The sequence below is a fragment of the Falco peregrinus genome, chromosome 8 (genome assembly GCF_023634155.1).
Source record: "Falco peregrinus isolate bFalPer1 chromosome 8, bFalPer1.pri, whole genome shotgun sequence".
Lineage (NCBI taxonomy): Eukaryota > Metazoa > Chordata > Aves > Falconiformes > Falconidae > Falco > Falco peregrinus.
In genome coordinates, this window is record NC_073728.1 from 19,281,825 (window position 1) to 19,296,906 (window position 15,082).

The 15,082-nt window shown below is 55.9% G+C and overlaps 3 protein-coding genes across 4 annotated transcripts in view; 1 reads left to right on the forward strand and 2 right to left on the reverse strand.

Annotated features, from left to right (window-relative positions):
* Positions 1-15,082, forward strand: part of LNPK (lunapark, ER junction formation factor) — a 170,881-nt gene that overhangs the window by 21,401 nt on the left and 134,398 nt on the right. The gene's annotated exons all lie outside the window — the stretch shown is intronic.
* HOXD8 (homeobox D8) lies at positions 6,465-8,724 on the reverse strand. The gene is given in 4 exon segments (XM_005237148.3): positions 6,465-7,259; positions 7,864-8,101; positions 8,103-8,177; positions 8,179-8,724. Coding segments are annotated over 4 exon segments (1,122 nt in total). The 5' UTR covers positions 8,692-8,724; the 3' UTR covers positions 6,465-6,963.
* On the reverse strand, positions 13,264-14,883 carry HOXD9 (homeobox D9). Its single transcript, XM_055811343.1, has 2 exons — positions 14,037-14,883; positions 13,264-13,592 (listed from the first exon to the last, which is right to left on the reverse strand). The coding sequence occupies exons 1-2, from the start codon at positions 14,686-14,688 to the stop codon at positions 13,351-13,353; spliced, it is 894 nt and encodes a 297-aa protein (XP_055667318.1). The 5' UTR covers positions 14,689-14,883; the 3' UTR covers positions 13,264-13,350.

Consider the following 15,082-nt stretch of genomic DNA (forward strand, 5'->3'; position numbering starts at 1 on the left):
TCGCCCCTGGCGTGGGGCGCTGGGTGGGCGCTGCGGGCTGCCTGCCCCGCTCTCGCCGTCCCCTCCCCCGCGGGTGATGGAAAGGGAGCGCTGGGCTTGGGCAGAGCCTGCTGCCGCTCAATGCACTTTATTGCCCCTTGTCTTTAGCAGAGACCCTTCCTCCGCGCCCCGCCCGGCCCCCGCGACCTGCTGCAATGTTTATTGTGCCTCATCTTTTCCTTTCGCTTCCTGTTTTTTCCTCTCCCGCTCCAGCAGCATTGAGTGCCGCACTGCAGTAGAGCCGTAAATACCTTTAACAGCTGCCTGCCAACCGAGGGGTGAAATACTGTCTTTGTTCGGATTTTTTTCTGCCCCAAGCGCTCATAAAACACCCCGTGAGAATTATATTTGTTTGGAGAAAGGGAAACATTATTGGGAAATAAACGAATCGGCGGGATTTGCGGTTCTTAAGAGCGCAAAACCAACTGTTTGTCTTTGCTTAGTCTTATCGGGTTTCCCAGGTCCGCAGTTCACATCGCATTCCCCTCCTTGCACCAGACCCCTGCCAGACTCGGGGAGCAGAGGCTGCACGTCTCCCCCAGGCAACTTGCAGCAGCCAAGCGGGAGCCCAGCATGACTTCCCAAATGGCAGCCGGCGCCAGCGGTACCTGGGCACTGCCAGGGAGCGCAGGCTGCCGTTTCCTGCCGGGTGTTTTGTGGTGGTGTTCTTTTACTGCCCGTGCGTCAGCAAAGTGTGGGCTAGGGATCGTCTGTTTCCTTTGAAAAAAAAAAAAAAAAAAAAAAAAAAAAGTCATAAATTCTGTCGAACACCTCGGGAAATGAAGCAGGTGTGAGAAATGTGAATTCTGTATTCCAAAAATCAAAAATTACAGCACACCAACACTTCTATGCTCATACAGGCGCCCACGTTATGTAGGTGTATAAATATATATAAAAATGCAGTCTTCTTATGTGCCATATATATATACACACACATACAGAGTTTGTTATGAATACTTACAAACATATAGGTATATTTAAGAGCATACACATACCTATGTGAGCTTCTATGTTAATGAAAGTAATGAAAGGAAAAGAAAAAAAAAAACCAAGAAAAAGAGCAAAAGCAAGGAAGGAAGGAAGCCGGTTAGGAGGGAAAAAAGCCGAACTCCCACATAAACCAGTGGGATCATAAATGCATATGTGTATCCGTATGCGTCAGCATATGGACCCGCAGACACACACATGCACATTAGAATTCGTTAGAACATCCTGCTTTTGTTTTCTTCTCCCCCCCCCCGCCCCCCAGGCTACGAATAATTTCAAAACAGCTCAAAGAAGAGATTTTTCGAAGTTTTTGGAGAGATTTATAGCCAGGCAGCTATAATTACTGTGTCACCTAGGAGGGATTCTGAGAGTGAAACCTAACGCAATACATACTTTCCAAGTTACTCTTGAAGGCTGTTGCCTATGTTGAAAACGATTCCTCCCAAATAATCCCCAAGACCTTCAGCAGCGCAGGGCGGTCGGCTAGTGCAAACAGCCCAAGCGTGAGGGAAAGGCACCCTGTCGCTTACCGCAGCGGGGCTCGGGCTCAGCAGCTGGGGAGCTGCTCGGGGATGGATTGAAGAGGAATTTCTTCTGCGGCTCCAAGATACGTACCTGGGGCACGACCCATACCTTTCCACCCTTACTGGGCATGTTTTAATCAGGCATTTGCTTTTACGTTAAATAACTGGCTGCTTTCGAGGCAAATGGCGACTCGGTAAATTCCTGCAGTGCACAGCGCATTTCCATTACTGTCCAACGATGTAAACACTACAAAAAACCAGCCAGCGGGTTTTCTGCTGTGCATTAACATTTTGAAAATGAAGAGGAGATATGTACAATATATATGTTCAAAATAATGTACCTCGAAAGAATTTATGTTCTCCAGAGAGAAGCAGAAGTGTAGATACGTATATACACGTATATAGGTAATGTGTATACTGATATGTATACATAGATAGGTAATGCAGACACAGTTTGCGTGACTGTTCTATCTCCTCTACATAATTCAAAATAAACCCGGATTTGAGTATTTTTTCGAGAACTCATCTCCCGTTTAGCTCCCCGTGATTCCCACGTGGCTAAGCAGCCGTGCTGCGGGGATGCGCTCCCGGCCGTGGCTCCGCGCAGCCCGCCCCCGCGCTGCCGGCCCGGCCCGGGCGCCTCCCGCTTGGAGCCGCAGCCCTAGCTCATGCCCTGCACCGTGGGGAACGATGTGCTGAACCGGCCCGGCGGGGCGGGCGGGGGCTCCCGGGGCTGGCCCCGGGCACAGCCCCCGGCCCGACCGGCTCGGCGGGGCCGCCTCGCGCCCTCCGCCCCCGCGGGAGCACTGACCCCCATTCTCCTGCGAAAACACCTGTTAAGCTTTAAAGTTACTCGACCGCCCTTCCGCCTTGGGGAAAACAAACCACAGCATCACCACACCGCCCTTCAGACTGTCAGGGGGAAAAGTATCTCCCCCCCCCCGATCAAAAAAAACCCAAACAACCTTTTATTGGAAGAAACCCCGCGGCAGGAGAGGTGCTTGCCGACTCGCACTGCGTCCCAGCCTTCCGCCCCTTGCCGCGGAGGGTGGCGGGTCACCGCGCCATCGCGGCCCGCAGCGCCTTTTCCGCTCCAGACCGCGCAACAGCTGCACGCACCCCGCGGCATGCCCACAACTATTATTAACAATAACAACACGATAATTACAATAGCAATAACAGCAACAACAGTAACAATCATAATAACAGCAATGGTAACAGCAAGACCAAGGGGCTGAGAGGGACAGGTGACCAAGCGGGGCAGGAGGACAGGAGTGGTGCGGGACGGTGCGCGGGCGCGGAGTACCGGCGGCCAGCCCGAGGGGAGCCGAGTGCTTACCGGTTCGCGGCACTGCCCGCATGCGGAGGAGCCCGGGAAGGTCGCTGTAATCCATTTTACACCCGCGTAGCAATCCGTGTGCCGGAGGAGATAGCGGCAGCAGGGGCAACAAGCGGCGGCGGCGGCGGAGCAGGGGGCTGGAGTCGGCGCGGGGGCGGGCGCGGGACTCCGCGTATCCCCCCGCGGGCGCGGGAGACGAGGCGTCGCGGGGTCGGGGAAGTATCAGCGCGGCGGCGGCGGGACTCGCCGCGGGTTTCGGGGCGCGGGACACAAACATGAGGGCGACTGCCATACACCTCAGCCTAGACAAAGGTTAGAAAAAGAGGGGCTGAGGCTCTCTGAAGGCAGAATGCGGAGGGAAATTCGCCAGGGAAATCAGGAAAAGGCCATGAAAGCGCTCGCTGCCTGCACATGACCAGCCGCAGCCAATGACGAGCCCAAATAGGTCATAAAAAGGTCTATTACCAAGTTGTAAATTTTCTTCAAACAAAAAGGAATTTACTGCAATTCCTTGCGGATTTTGCACATACTGCTTCCCAGCGCCATGTTTCTTTCGCCTGCGCGCTGCGCTTTTACGGAGCCCTCGGTCCCGCCTGCCCTCGGCCTGCGCGCCCCGGGCGCGGTGTCAGGGCCCCGCGGGCACGGCCGGGGTGCGGGAGATCCGCGCGGGGAGCGGAGCGCTGGCCAGCTCCCGCGCAGCGGCCGCGGGGCCGCTCAAAGGGGGCAACCGCGCTGTGGCGCTGGGTCCGCGTCTTGCCCCAACGAAAGGTGGCTTTACCCGCATCCCACCCCCCTGCTCCGCCGGGCCCTAAAAGAAACCACGCTGGCTTTAGCGCCCACTACTGAAGCCGACGACGACCTAAAAATAGTCCGAGCTGCTTTCCCACCCCGGAGTGTGCCGTTCCCACAGGTTGCGTCGGGCGCTGGCATCGCACCCCGGCTGCCCGCAGCGCCCCCCGGGCGGGGTGGCTTCTGCCCCCGACAAAACCTTCCCGGGGGCGCTCGGACCTGGGGCACCGACAGGGAAAATGCGATTCTTAGAAAATACTCGAAAAGACTAAAACCGGCCCGGTGTCCCCAGGGAATGCTCGGCACGGAGACCGGAGTACTGTGGGTGTTTCTTGCTCGGTTTTTGTTTCGGGGAATAGCCAGTGCCCTCCCCGTTGACCGTACCTGCCTCGAAAACAGAGCTAACAAACGTAAACACTCCTAAAGGTGTAGGATCTTTTAAACATGCTGCTTCAGCTGGTTGCACAACCGTGAATATCACACCCGTGCACTGTGTCCCTCGGTCCCGCCGGCACCCTTCGCGGCGACCCTAGAGCACCCACGGCCGCGCAGAGCCGCTCGACGTAGGAACAGAAATGTTCCGCGGCAACCGAAGGCGCGGTACCTCCGCGCTGCCGTTGTCGCAGGCGGCAGTTAGGGCTTTTCCCTGCCAAAATACCACTGCCTGACCCGGCGCTCGATGGCTCGGTTTTACTGGGTGCTTACTGACCGCCAGCGCCAATTTCTGGCTCGCTTTTCTTTTTCTTAGCAAGACTCCAAGTGTGAAGGAGGGAGAGATTTAGCTGCCAGGCTACGGGGGCGAAACACGTTAACAACTTCAGCAATTTTTTGCTTTTCTTAATAGATAAGACAGGGACGATCCCAGTCGCCACTAGGCCTCCGCAAATGATGTGCGCAGAAGGAAGTAGGGTTTTGCCTCCGTGGCTGCGTTCCCAGTTGGCCTAGGGAGAGCGACGTTAACGGAAACTTCTTCAGGAATATTTTAATTTTATTCTCTTTGTCTGGAAATTAAAAACAACTGCGGCAGCAGCTCTTTCCCGGATAAATACTAGCCTAGAAAATGCTCCGCTCGGATGTGAAGGTCTTCACCGGCAGCCCGGGCTTGCAGCGAACGGCAGCAGCGCGGCTTTACCCACGCAGGGCCCGCCGCGACCCCGCTGCACCCAGCCTCAGCCGCAAGCGCAGCAGGGTAAAGAGTTTTTTTCCGTGGCCGGAGACCCAGCATGCCGGTGCCACTGGCAACGGGGATTATATTTCGAAAACCGAGGTTGTTTTACGCGTCAGGCGACTGGGTTTCCTTAAACGCGCACATCCTTCCTGTACACTAGGGCTACCGGTGTATTTATGCAAATCCATGCAGCAAAATGTTTACTTCGCCGCTTTGCTGCAGTTTCCTCTCATTTACAAACTTTAACCAACTACGCGGTTAAAATAAACCGAGAACAATAGCTCCGCTTGCTAGTGCCTCCCTCTAGAGCTGGCGCTTTGCAGGAGTGGAAGCGTGCCGGCCTCAGCGGCAGGGAGGGGGGAAGAGGAAGGGAAACGAAATGAACAAATCCGTAGCACAAATCCCGACCCCGGGGACGGCGATTCCCACCGTACCGGGGCCGTTCCCGGGAGGGGGGCGGTGGATGCGGGAGAAGGGCCCCGGCGTCGGGCGGGCCAGCACCTCCCCAGCCCCTGCCCGAGCGGGGGCCCCGGCTCGGCCCCTGCTCCCCCGGGAGCACGCTCCTTTCTTGGGCTGATAGTATAAATTTGTCGTGTTTGTCGCAGTGGCCGGCGCGTCCCTGCGGTTCCCTTCGCGGAACCATCACTCGCGGAGGCGTGAGGCGGTGGGGAAAAAATGACGCAGAAATCTTGGTAGGGGTTTATACCTCATACCTCAGCCCTCTGCCTGCTGCTCCTAAAAAGGACGGCTCTCGGCTGTCCTCTGAAATACCGCGGTCTGCGGGACCCCGCTGCGGAGTGGGAGTCAGGGGAGGGAGGGGAGAGGGGGAGATAAATTAAACCGTTTTACTGATGGGAGAGGACTTCTCTCCCCGTGGCTGCGGGGAGCTGCGCAGCAGGCTCTGCCCTCGCCGGCAGCGGCCTCCGCTGGGAAACGCACCCCAGCCGCAGGGTCGTATTTACGGGACGAAGTACCCTGCTCTCCGTTTACGCGTGGTTTGGCACCGCTGACCGCTACGGCTCCTGAGAACCCCCCCGCGCCAGGCCACAAAAGCTTTGCATTCGTCTGCTCGTCCACCACCCGCGGGGGAGGCTAGGCCCGGTTTGCGTGGTGGGGCTCGAAGCCCCGCACCGGCGGAGAGCAACCCTCGGGGCCGGCGTGGGCCCGGCGTGCTCCCCGGGCCCGTCTCCCCCTAGTCGGGCTGGCAGCCTACGGCTCCGCGGGGGTAAAAGGCCGGGAAAAAGCGAAGGCAGGGCCCAGGCCACACGTCGAGGGGGCTCCCAGGGCCGGGCCGCAGTGCGGGCTCAGCCCGCAGGTGGGGCCGCCGTCCCCGCCGGCTTCGGCCACGGCCCCGCAGAGCCCGTGGCTGGCGGCTCTGGCGCGGTGCGCAGGCGGCAGGAGCGAAACCCGGACTTTGTATCCGATGTGCCGTTCCCAGACCCCACGGAAGCACCCAGCCTGGGAGGAAGGACGGGGTAAAGGCGCAGGGGAGAGTTGTTCCAGATGCGGAGAGGCTCTGAAGGTTACTGGAAAAGCGGATTTGCAAAAAGGATAACAGGTTGCCGATACATTTTATATTTGAATAAATTTGGTTTATTTTAATCAAATATCATAGCAGAAGGTTAAATATATTTCTAAGATCTTTTCTTCAAATTTATTAGATTTATTTAATTTATTCAATATAAGAACAAGAATTAAAATGAGTACAAGTGCACTTGTCTTGATTAATAAAGCGTTGTTAAATGTCTTGCTTATTGATATTTATTATTAGGAAATTTATGTCGTTTCCCGCAATCACCGTCATTTAAGATTGCAAAAAAATATAATTATATATATCATTAGAAATGTATTGCCTACAAACTCCGTATCAAATTTGCAAAAGAAGAAAATGAACTGTTAAATCTAGAGATTGTTCCGGGTACAGTTATAAACAAACCAAAACAAAACAAAACCACAAACAACTGAAGCACCCGAAGCAGAGAAAATGTCAAGCGGAGGAACACGGGGTCACTCGTCCCACGGCAGAACCATGTACACGGGGGGGAGACGGGCCGAGATGTCGGGCTGTGGCGCTGGTTATTTTTGACAGCCTTTCACAGAGGCTTTTAGGGCAAAATTTAATTCGTCTGGCCTTCGGCTCTGTCTTCTTCCAGATCATGTGCTTCCTTTTTGGCATCCCCTTCCTTTCCCTCCTGTCTGGAAGCGGGGAATTTGTCCTTGTTGTTCTCTTTTTTCCATTTCATCCTCCTGTTCTGAAACCAGATCTTTACCTGCCTCTCGGTGAGTCCTAGTGCGTGGGACACCTCGATCCTCCTCTTCCTGGTCAGATAGGGGTTAAAGAGGAACTCCTTTTCCAGCTCTAGGGTCTGGAATCGGCTGTATGTTTGTCTTCCTCTCCTCCTACCCGGCGCTGCTGTTTAAAAGAAAAACACAGGGGTTTGGAGGTTGGTGTGCTCGTTCAAAAACAAAGCGCAGGCAGGGAGCGAGGGCTCGGGTCCCCCTGGAATCCCTCGAGAGAAGCCCCGCAGAAACTCAGGGGAAGTGGAGGGCACGGAGGAGTCTAAAGCTTTACACATGAGTGCGGGAAAAACAGCGACAGCAGATGCACGAAGAGCCTCAGCTCGCTCTCCCCCCTTCATCGGGGTTTGCGGGACCGAGTTTACGGGGTCGCTGGATCATCTGCTAAGCGCCCCCCCCCCCCCCCGGCCCCGCGCACCCTTCCCGCTCAGGCAGTGGCGGCGGGAGCCGGGGCAAGCGTGTCATCTGCGCCTATGTGTCCCAGAGGCGACTCTAAGGCTACCCTTGGGGTGGCAGCCGCCCTCTGCAGAGGTTTCTGTTTGCTTACTGTATCGCTTTATTATCGCAAGCCACCGCGGTGATAGGAATCGCGGGGAGAGAGGCAGGGAGCGAGGGAGGCAGAGGCAGGGAGCGAGAGGCAGCGAGAAAGAAGCGGGAGGAGGAAAAGAAAGTTTCAAACTCAGACGTGAGATGGAAGCAAATTTTTGACTGCGTCCAACCTTGTGGTCTCCATCAGGGAAACATTTGAGCAGGAGACGAGCTCTGATTTAAGTGGTCTGGTTCCTCGCCAATATTAGCACTGGACGATTTACAGTCAGGATATTGTACCAGCTCGGCCTCTTGCTGTGTCGTAAAAATCTGCTGTCTCTGTAAGTTATCGTATCCGTAAAATTTAGCGGGCTCCCCGTGACAGGTAACCCCGCTGCAGGGGGCAGGAGGCGGAGGCGCGGCGGGGGGGAGGAGGAGGCGGCTGGTAGGCGGCCGTGGGGCTCCCCCCGGCCGGGTGGTAAAAGTCCGCGGCCGCGCCGCCGCCCGCCCCCCGCCCCGGCGGGCGCGGAGTGCGGGAAGCCGCCGGTGGCCGCGCCGTTCCCGTAGAGCAGGGCGGCGGCAGCGGCGGCGGCGGCGGCGGCGTGGCGGCCGCTCACCTCGGGCGCGAAGTGACAGTCGTAGTACGGGGGATTGATGGGCTCCCCCGCCGCCGCCGCCGCCGCCGCCTTGTACTTGGAGTACAGCGGGTTGACAAAGTAGGAGCTCATCGGGGAGGGGGCAGCGGCGGGCGGGGGCGCGGGCGCGGGGCACGGGGCGCTGCTCCCGCCGCCGCCGCCGCCGCCGGTTGCCTCTACGCCGCGCTCATGCCGCCGCCGCCGCCGCTGGCCCGTGCGCTCCCCGCTCCTGCTCTCCGTGTATGTGGTGACCAGGACTGGATTATAATCGCTCCCAAAATGACCTGCCTCACTGCTTTTACTATTTCCTATTAGGCACACAGCAGCCCCGCGCACGCACACGCGCACACACACACACACACACACACACACACACACGCTCATGAGCTCAGGGGGGACTTTTGGCTTCAGTTTACATGTGCCGCTCCTCAGGCAAGAAAAAAACCCGGCCCAGCCCTACCCGGATCCACCCCAGCCGCGGCGCCCCCGCTCCCCCCGCCGGTGCGCGCTCGCCAGGAGCCGCCGAAGCCCCCCGCCGCGCAGGGCGAGGCGGCCGCGCAGATCCCGCGCGATAACCGCGGGCGCGCTTCCCGGGGCTCAGGGCCGCCGCTAAGCACTGCAGCGCGGCCTGCGCCGCCGGCCGGGAAAAGCAGAGGGCCGCCGAGGGAGCCGGTGCCCGGCGCAGGGAGCCCGGGGCGTCGGCGAGGGCAGCTGGGGGGTCTGCAGGGCGGCAGGGTGGAGCGGCCGGGCCCCGGTGCCAGCGGGCCCTCCGGGTCATTTCCTTGCAGGCGAGCAGAGCGCTGGGAAATGAGATGCACATTTACCCTTGACGCCGTGCACCGCATGGCTGAGGCTCCAGGTTAATTGATACTTAATGGAAATCATGCCTATGAATATACTTTCCATCATTTCACCCTTGGTGGACGTCATTACCGAGGCGGGGGGCGGGGGGGGAAATATGTGTGGGTGAGCGGTTAGCACCGCTCGGGGACGCGGTCCGAAATAAGCGAGCCCTGTTCTCCGGGAGGAAGGAAGGAAGGCGCTGGCCGGAGGGCTCGGCGCTGCCCCGGCTCCTCGGGCCGGCCGCCCCCGCGGGGGAGCGCGGCCGGGCCGCCTGCGCGGACCCTGGTGGCCCCCCGCGCTCCGAGAGGCGCCGTCTCCGGTCCTGTCTTCCGCGCCTCGTCCTGCAGTGGGAACCAGCTTTTTGGACAGACACCCCCAGGAGCTCGAGCCGGCCCTATTCTGAAGAAAAACGAAAAATGTAGGTGAAATATAATATGGGCCCCGCCAGAGCCACGTGTGACCGTTTGGTTGTGAATTGACAAAAAATACTTGTGCTTACATAAAAAGCATCGCAGGCTCCTTCCCCATCACACCCCACTCCCACCACCACCGCCCCCGTGCCAGTTAACTCACTTTGTCCAGGTGACCGGCCCGCCTGCCCCGCATATGAGTGCCCGTCCGGGCCCTGGGCCTGCAGCGACACCCCGGCCCGGGCAGGGTCCCGCGGCCCCGGCCACACGCCTTTGGGAAGGCGGCGGAGGCTCAGAGACCCCCGTGCAGCCCGGGGACAGGCAGGGGGGGCACAGGGATTTTTGGTGTCACAAGGACAGACAGCAGCAAAAGCCCATCGCAGGAGAGCAGCGGGAAGGCAGGAGACCAGGCCAGGCGGGGAGGAAGGGGGGGAGACGGAGGCGGGGAGCAGCAGAGAAACACCGTCTCACCCTCCAGACGGGCGCGGAGGGGCAGCGGCTGCTCTAAGCGTCTGCGCCCGAGCCCCCCGCCCCTCCTCACACTTGTCCACCCTGGGAGCCAGTCCCACGGGACAGCACTGCCACACGCGTGGGGATGCGGACCCATAAGCGAAACCGCGGTTCCTCCCGGCCGGGGGCGCGGATAGCGATGCGCGGTGCGCGGAGCGCTGCGCGGAGAGCGGGGCGCGGCGGTGGCGCTACAGTGGAGCGCGAACGCCCTCTGGCGGCACGCGGCGGCGGCGGCAGACAGCGCCCTCCCGCCCCGCGCTCCCTGCGCTGCCTGCGCTGCCCGCGCTACCCGCGGCTCTCCCGGCCCCATCTCCGGCCGGTGATTTCGCCAAAAACCCAAACGGCTGCTGCGGGACACCGACGCGGCTCTGCACTCCTCAGCGGGGCGCGCGGGGACGAGCGGCTCTTCCTTTGCTAGCTGCTTTTGGGTTGGTTTTCTTCTCTCTTTTTTTTTTTTTTTTTTTTTTTTGTGTCTGTGTGTCTATCGGAGTTTACAGTGCCATTTTCTTAGCACATTTCGGTGACCCTCTTTTATTTTTTTGCCAGTGCTTTAATTAACTACATACAAAGAATGCGCCTCGTTTACACATGGCAGCCAGGAAAGACGCCTGAGCTTTGAAGACCGCTGCTATCGCGTTTTCGATCATGTTTCCCCACATACTACACCACGAATTCTCCATGTGTGGTAGTTCCAGAGTTACACGTTTTTGTCTTGAACATGTTATTTTGTTTGCCCGTGCATTTATGTATTTATGGTTTGATTTATGTAAACGAAAGTAAAGAAGAATCTTTGTTCACCCCCCACCCCCCCGCCCTTCATCACACATGTCTGTGAATTATTCGGTATAATGCGTGTGCGTGTGCACGCGACTGTGCATATGTACAAACATATATTAAGACAACCAACGGGTAGGAATTAAATTATTGTTCAGTTTGACACTAAAAGTAATTTCCGTGGAAGTACTGCGTGTCGTCGTCCGAAACGTTTGATTTTCTTTCTGCCATTTTGAAATAAACGCACACAATATTTGAAATAGGTAAACAAAGGGGGAAAAAAAAGAGAAAATATACAAGGTAAAATCTGTCAGTCTGCGTCAGATAAAATATTAAAAGGAGATGGTGTGGGCTTGGTGACAATGTCTTACCAGAGCCTCTGTTGGAATCAACATAATAGAATGTTGTGTGGCAATAATATTGTTTACATGTTGTTAGTTATAGATCACCCTCCTCCATGGTTATTTTCGAAAATATGGAGGATAACATTGTAGGATTCATTGCAGTAGAATATCCAATAAAATAAATTTCAACAAATCAGTGGACTTTGTAAAATCTCTCCGTTTCGTGACCTTCGGGTCTTTTTTGATACTGTTGCCTTGTCCCAATGCTGACATATTGAAATTTATAGTCCAAGATTTTAAGACCTAGTTTGTCTGCATTTTTTGGCCTTTCCCCCACCTCTAACAAACACAAACACCAAAATAAGGTGGTTTCAAAGAAAAGCGCCATAGCATATCGTAAACTCATTAGGTCCAGACGTCTAGCCATCTCAATGGTTTTATTATACCACGGTTCTTCCTGTTTTAAAAGAATTATAGGTATCTTCTCGACAATGGATGGGAAGCAATGCAACACCTTTTCCTGGCACTGCATGCTTTTGCCCCCCCCCCTTTTTTTTTTTTTCTTCAGAGGTAAAAAGCATTAAACACCAGGTCTCTCAGCTCTCCCCTTAATCTTGAATTAACTGAACTGCTCGTAAATATTTACGGGTCCTTCATTTTAATGGTTGCTCTTTAAACAAAGTATTTTTTACAATGAACTTCATCTCAATTATCTTGATAAAGTCATGTGTGTTTATAAATGCAGAAGGCATGAGACGCGTCGCTAAATGAGCTCTCGTCAACAAAGCTGAACGTTTGGCAGCAGCCGTGTCCCCCCCCCGAGCTTCCCAACCTTCAGATTAAGAGCGCAGAGGTTAGAAACGCCCGCCCCCCCCCCCCCCCCGCGCCCCGTCACACACGCACACAAAAGAAAAAGAAAAATGTTTAAGCAATAGGCATAATTTTGCTTCATTGGCTCTGGAGGACCGGTGCGGAAATATTCCCTAAATTGTCCCGGGAGATGGCTGATGTCTCAGCGAGCGCTGGTGGATGAGGCGCTGGGGAGCGGCACGGCAGCGGGCGCACCTACACGGCGCGGCCGAGGCCGGCCTCCGCGCCACTGACCTCCAAGAGCAAACGTCTGTCAGGCCGGGGGGCCGTGGCTCTCCGGCCTTTGTGGCTGTCGGAGGTGCCGCTGCCCCACGGTCCCGGCCCGGCAGCGCGCGGCTGCGCGGGGGCTTGCGCGGGGGCGGCGCGGGGGCGGCGCGGAGGGCATCGCGAGGGGCGCACAGATTTCTCCTCTCACCGCAGCGCTGTCGTTCGGTCACGGCAGACTTTATTGTGTAATAACTGACAACAATTACAACAGGTCTGTAGTTCGAGACACGGGGTGGTTAATTAATACAACAGTCACCGGGGGCAGGGACGCCAGCTAGCCGGGAGACCGGCAGACGTTAGGCCTATTGCGAACGGCTTCAGGGATGAGACAACCTCCTAACAGTGCTCTAAAGGGGGGGAACAGCCCGTGGCCTTACTGTGGCATCTATTGCAAAGGAGCGAAATGCAGACCTAGAAAGCAGAGGTTTTGGGAAAGGTTTTCTCTTAGTAAATCGTGGACAACACAGCACCCCCATTGATTTAAGCGCCTGTGATTTAATATATATTTTATTACCGTAATTATAATTAATTTCCTTACCTTTATTTTGTCAAAGTAACTATCTAGACTACATCACTTTTAAGAAACATGTCAAACATTTAACATCGGATGGAGTTCCCAAAGCTAACGTGCACTCACAATATCATCAACCAAACGGTCTGGGAAGAAGGAGAGGGAGATGAAGCGACTCTGCAAAACACGTTGGCGAGCAAGACAAAATTTCCCAAAATACCTGACATAGACCACGTTTCACTTCTACCTAAAAAAAAAAAAAAAAAAAAAAAAAAAAAGGCCAGATTGATTTAAAGTTCCCGGGGTGGGGGGGGCGCGAGAGGAGGAGAAACGGGGGGGGGGGGGGGAGCTGAGGGTGCAGGAGGAGAATAAAACCAAACCAACAAAAAAAAAAAAAAAAAAAATCAAACAACCCAAACCCCAAAGACCAAAACCCCAAACCCAAAACAAAAAACCCAAAAGCCCCAAACTCAAAACTAAAGCAATATTCCCCAACTGCTTTTGTACCCCAGCGTTAGTCTCCTTTATTGCCTTTCTCCTTGTTCATCTTTTTCATTTTCATTCTTCTGTTCTGAAACCAGATTTTGACCTGTCTCTCTGTGAGATTTAAAATCCTAGCTACTTCATAACGGCGGTCTCGGGTGAGGTACATGTTAAACAGAAATTCCTTTTCCAGTTCCAGAGTTTGATACTTTGTGTAGGGACAACGCTTTTTCCTCGTTGAACGAGCGTGGATCCAGTTTGCTGCAGGGTTATCTGGAAGAAGGGAGGTATAGAGGGAACGGGAGGCGGTGGGGGGAGAGAAAGGTCGTTAAATTAATTTAACGAAGGATGGACTGTTTTCACAACTTTGGAGGAATTATCATAAAAGCCTTAATGCCCCAGTCTGTTTACTGTACAAATGATGTCTTGATGGTAGGTGGTTATGTGGAGTCTTTTATGGGTGCTTGTTGCTGCTTGCGCTGGGGTAGGCGTCTAGACGTTTTTATAGGTTAGTAAAACTATCAGTTTTGCACATTCGAGCCTTACAGATTTCGGCAATAAATCAAAGGGGCAATTTCTTTCTTTCTTTTCTTTCTTTCCTTCTTTCTTTCTTTCTTTCTTTCTTCCTTCCTTCCTTCCTTCCTTTCTTTCTCCCCCTCTCTCTCTGCCTCTCTCCCTCTCTCCCCCCCCCCCCCCCCCCTTTTTTTTTTAACTTACTTGGGTCAAGTTGCTGCTGTTTCTCCTCCTTCAGATCGCTGCTCGGGCTGGGGTTGTGGCTGCAGGCGGCGGGGTCCTTGGAGCTGCCGGCAGCCGCCTTCTCCCGGGGCTCCTGGAGGAAGGAGCTGCACGTGTACTCGGGCACACCGATCCCCTGGGACTCCCGGGACGAGGAGCACTCAGTCCTTTTGGAGGAGGAGGAGGAGGAGGAGGAAGACGAGGAGGCGGCTGCTCCCGTCTCCGGCTTTATCCCGTAGTGGCGTCCGTTGGAGGAGCCGGAGCTGGACGCGGAGCCGCCGCTGCCGCCGCCGCCGCCGCCGCCGCCGCCCGGGAAGCCCGGGAAGGGCTCAATCCAGGAGCGCACGTAGCGGCCGGCGTCGGCTGCCCCTAAGTGGGGCTGGTGCATGTAGGGGTGGTAGATCCCGGTCATTGCCGCAGACGGCTGAGGGTGAACCGCGGACCAGGAGGTGGAGAACACGGTGGATTTTGGTGCAAAGCTACAAGAGGAAAAATCTGAACTCTCTGCAACACCTGATGGCCTGGAGGTCGCACTGTGACCTCCCTGGACGAATCTACTCCCATAAACTTCTTCGCTTTCATGGCCTATGAGAGAATCGACATAATAGTTACTTATGGTGCCACTAGACGACATTTTAGGCTCCCCTCTTAGTCATATAAAAGGTTACACTGTTAACTGTATATGATACCCTCCCGGAGAACAATCGTAGTATTTTGCAGACTGCAACCCTCAACCATTGGTTGCGGAGCCCACGTGATCATATTTACCAATACTGCGAGTAAATCAATCCGCTAAACTGGGGCTGCTGTGATTAAAAAAAAAAAATCATCATCAACAACGGCCCCGCACAGCGCGCCGCGCCGGCTGCGCGCCCGGACCGCGCAGGGGCCGCCAGCCCGCCTGCCTGCCCTGCCTGCCCGCTTGCCCGCCTGCCCTGCCTGCCCGCTTGCCCGCCCGCCCTGCCCTGCCCGCCTGCCTGCCCTGCCTGCGCGCCTGCCCTGCCCGCCTTCGCTGCCCGCTCTCCCTG

Excerpts from the sequence above, each read along its gene's own strand:
- HOXD9 (XM_055811343.1), bottom strand. The coding sequence starts at position 14,688 with ATGTCGTCTAGTGGCACCATAAGTAACTATTATGTCGATTCTCTCATA. Across the intron at positions 13,593-14,036 it reads ACAGCAGCAACTTGACCCAA|ATAACCCTGCAGCAAACTGG; the intron begins GTAAGTTAAAAA and ends CCCTTCTTCCAG.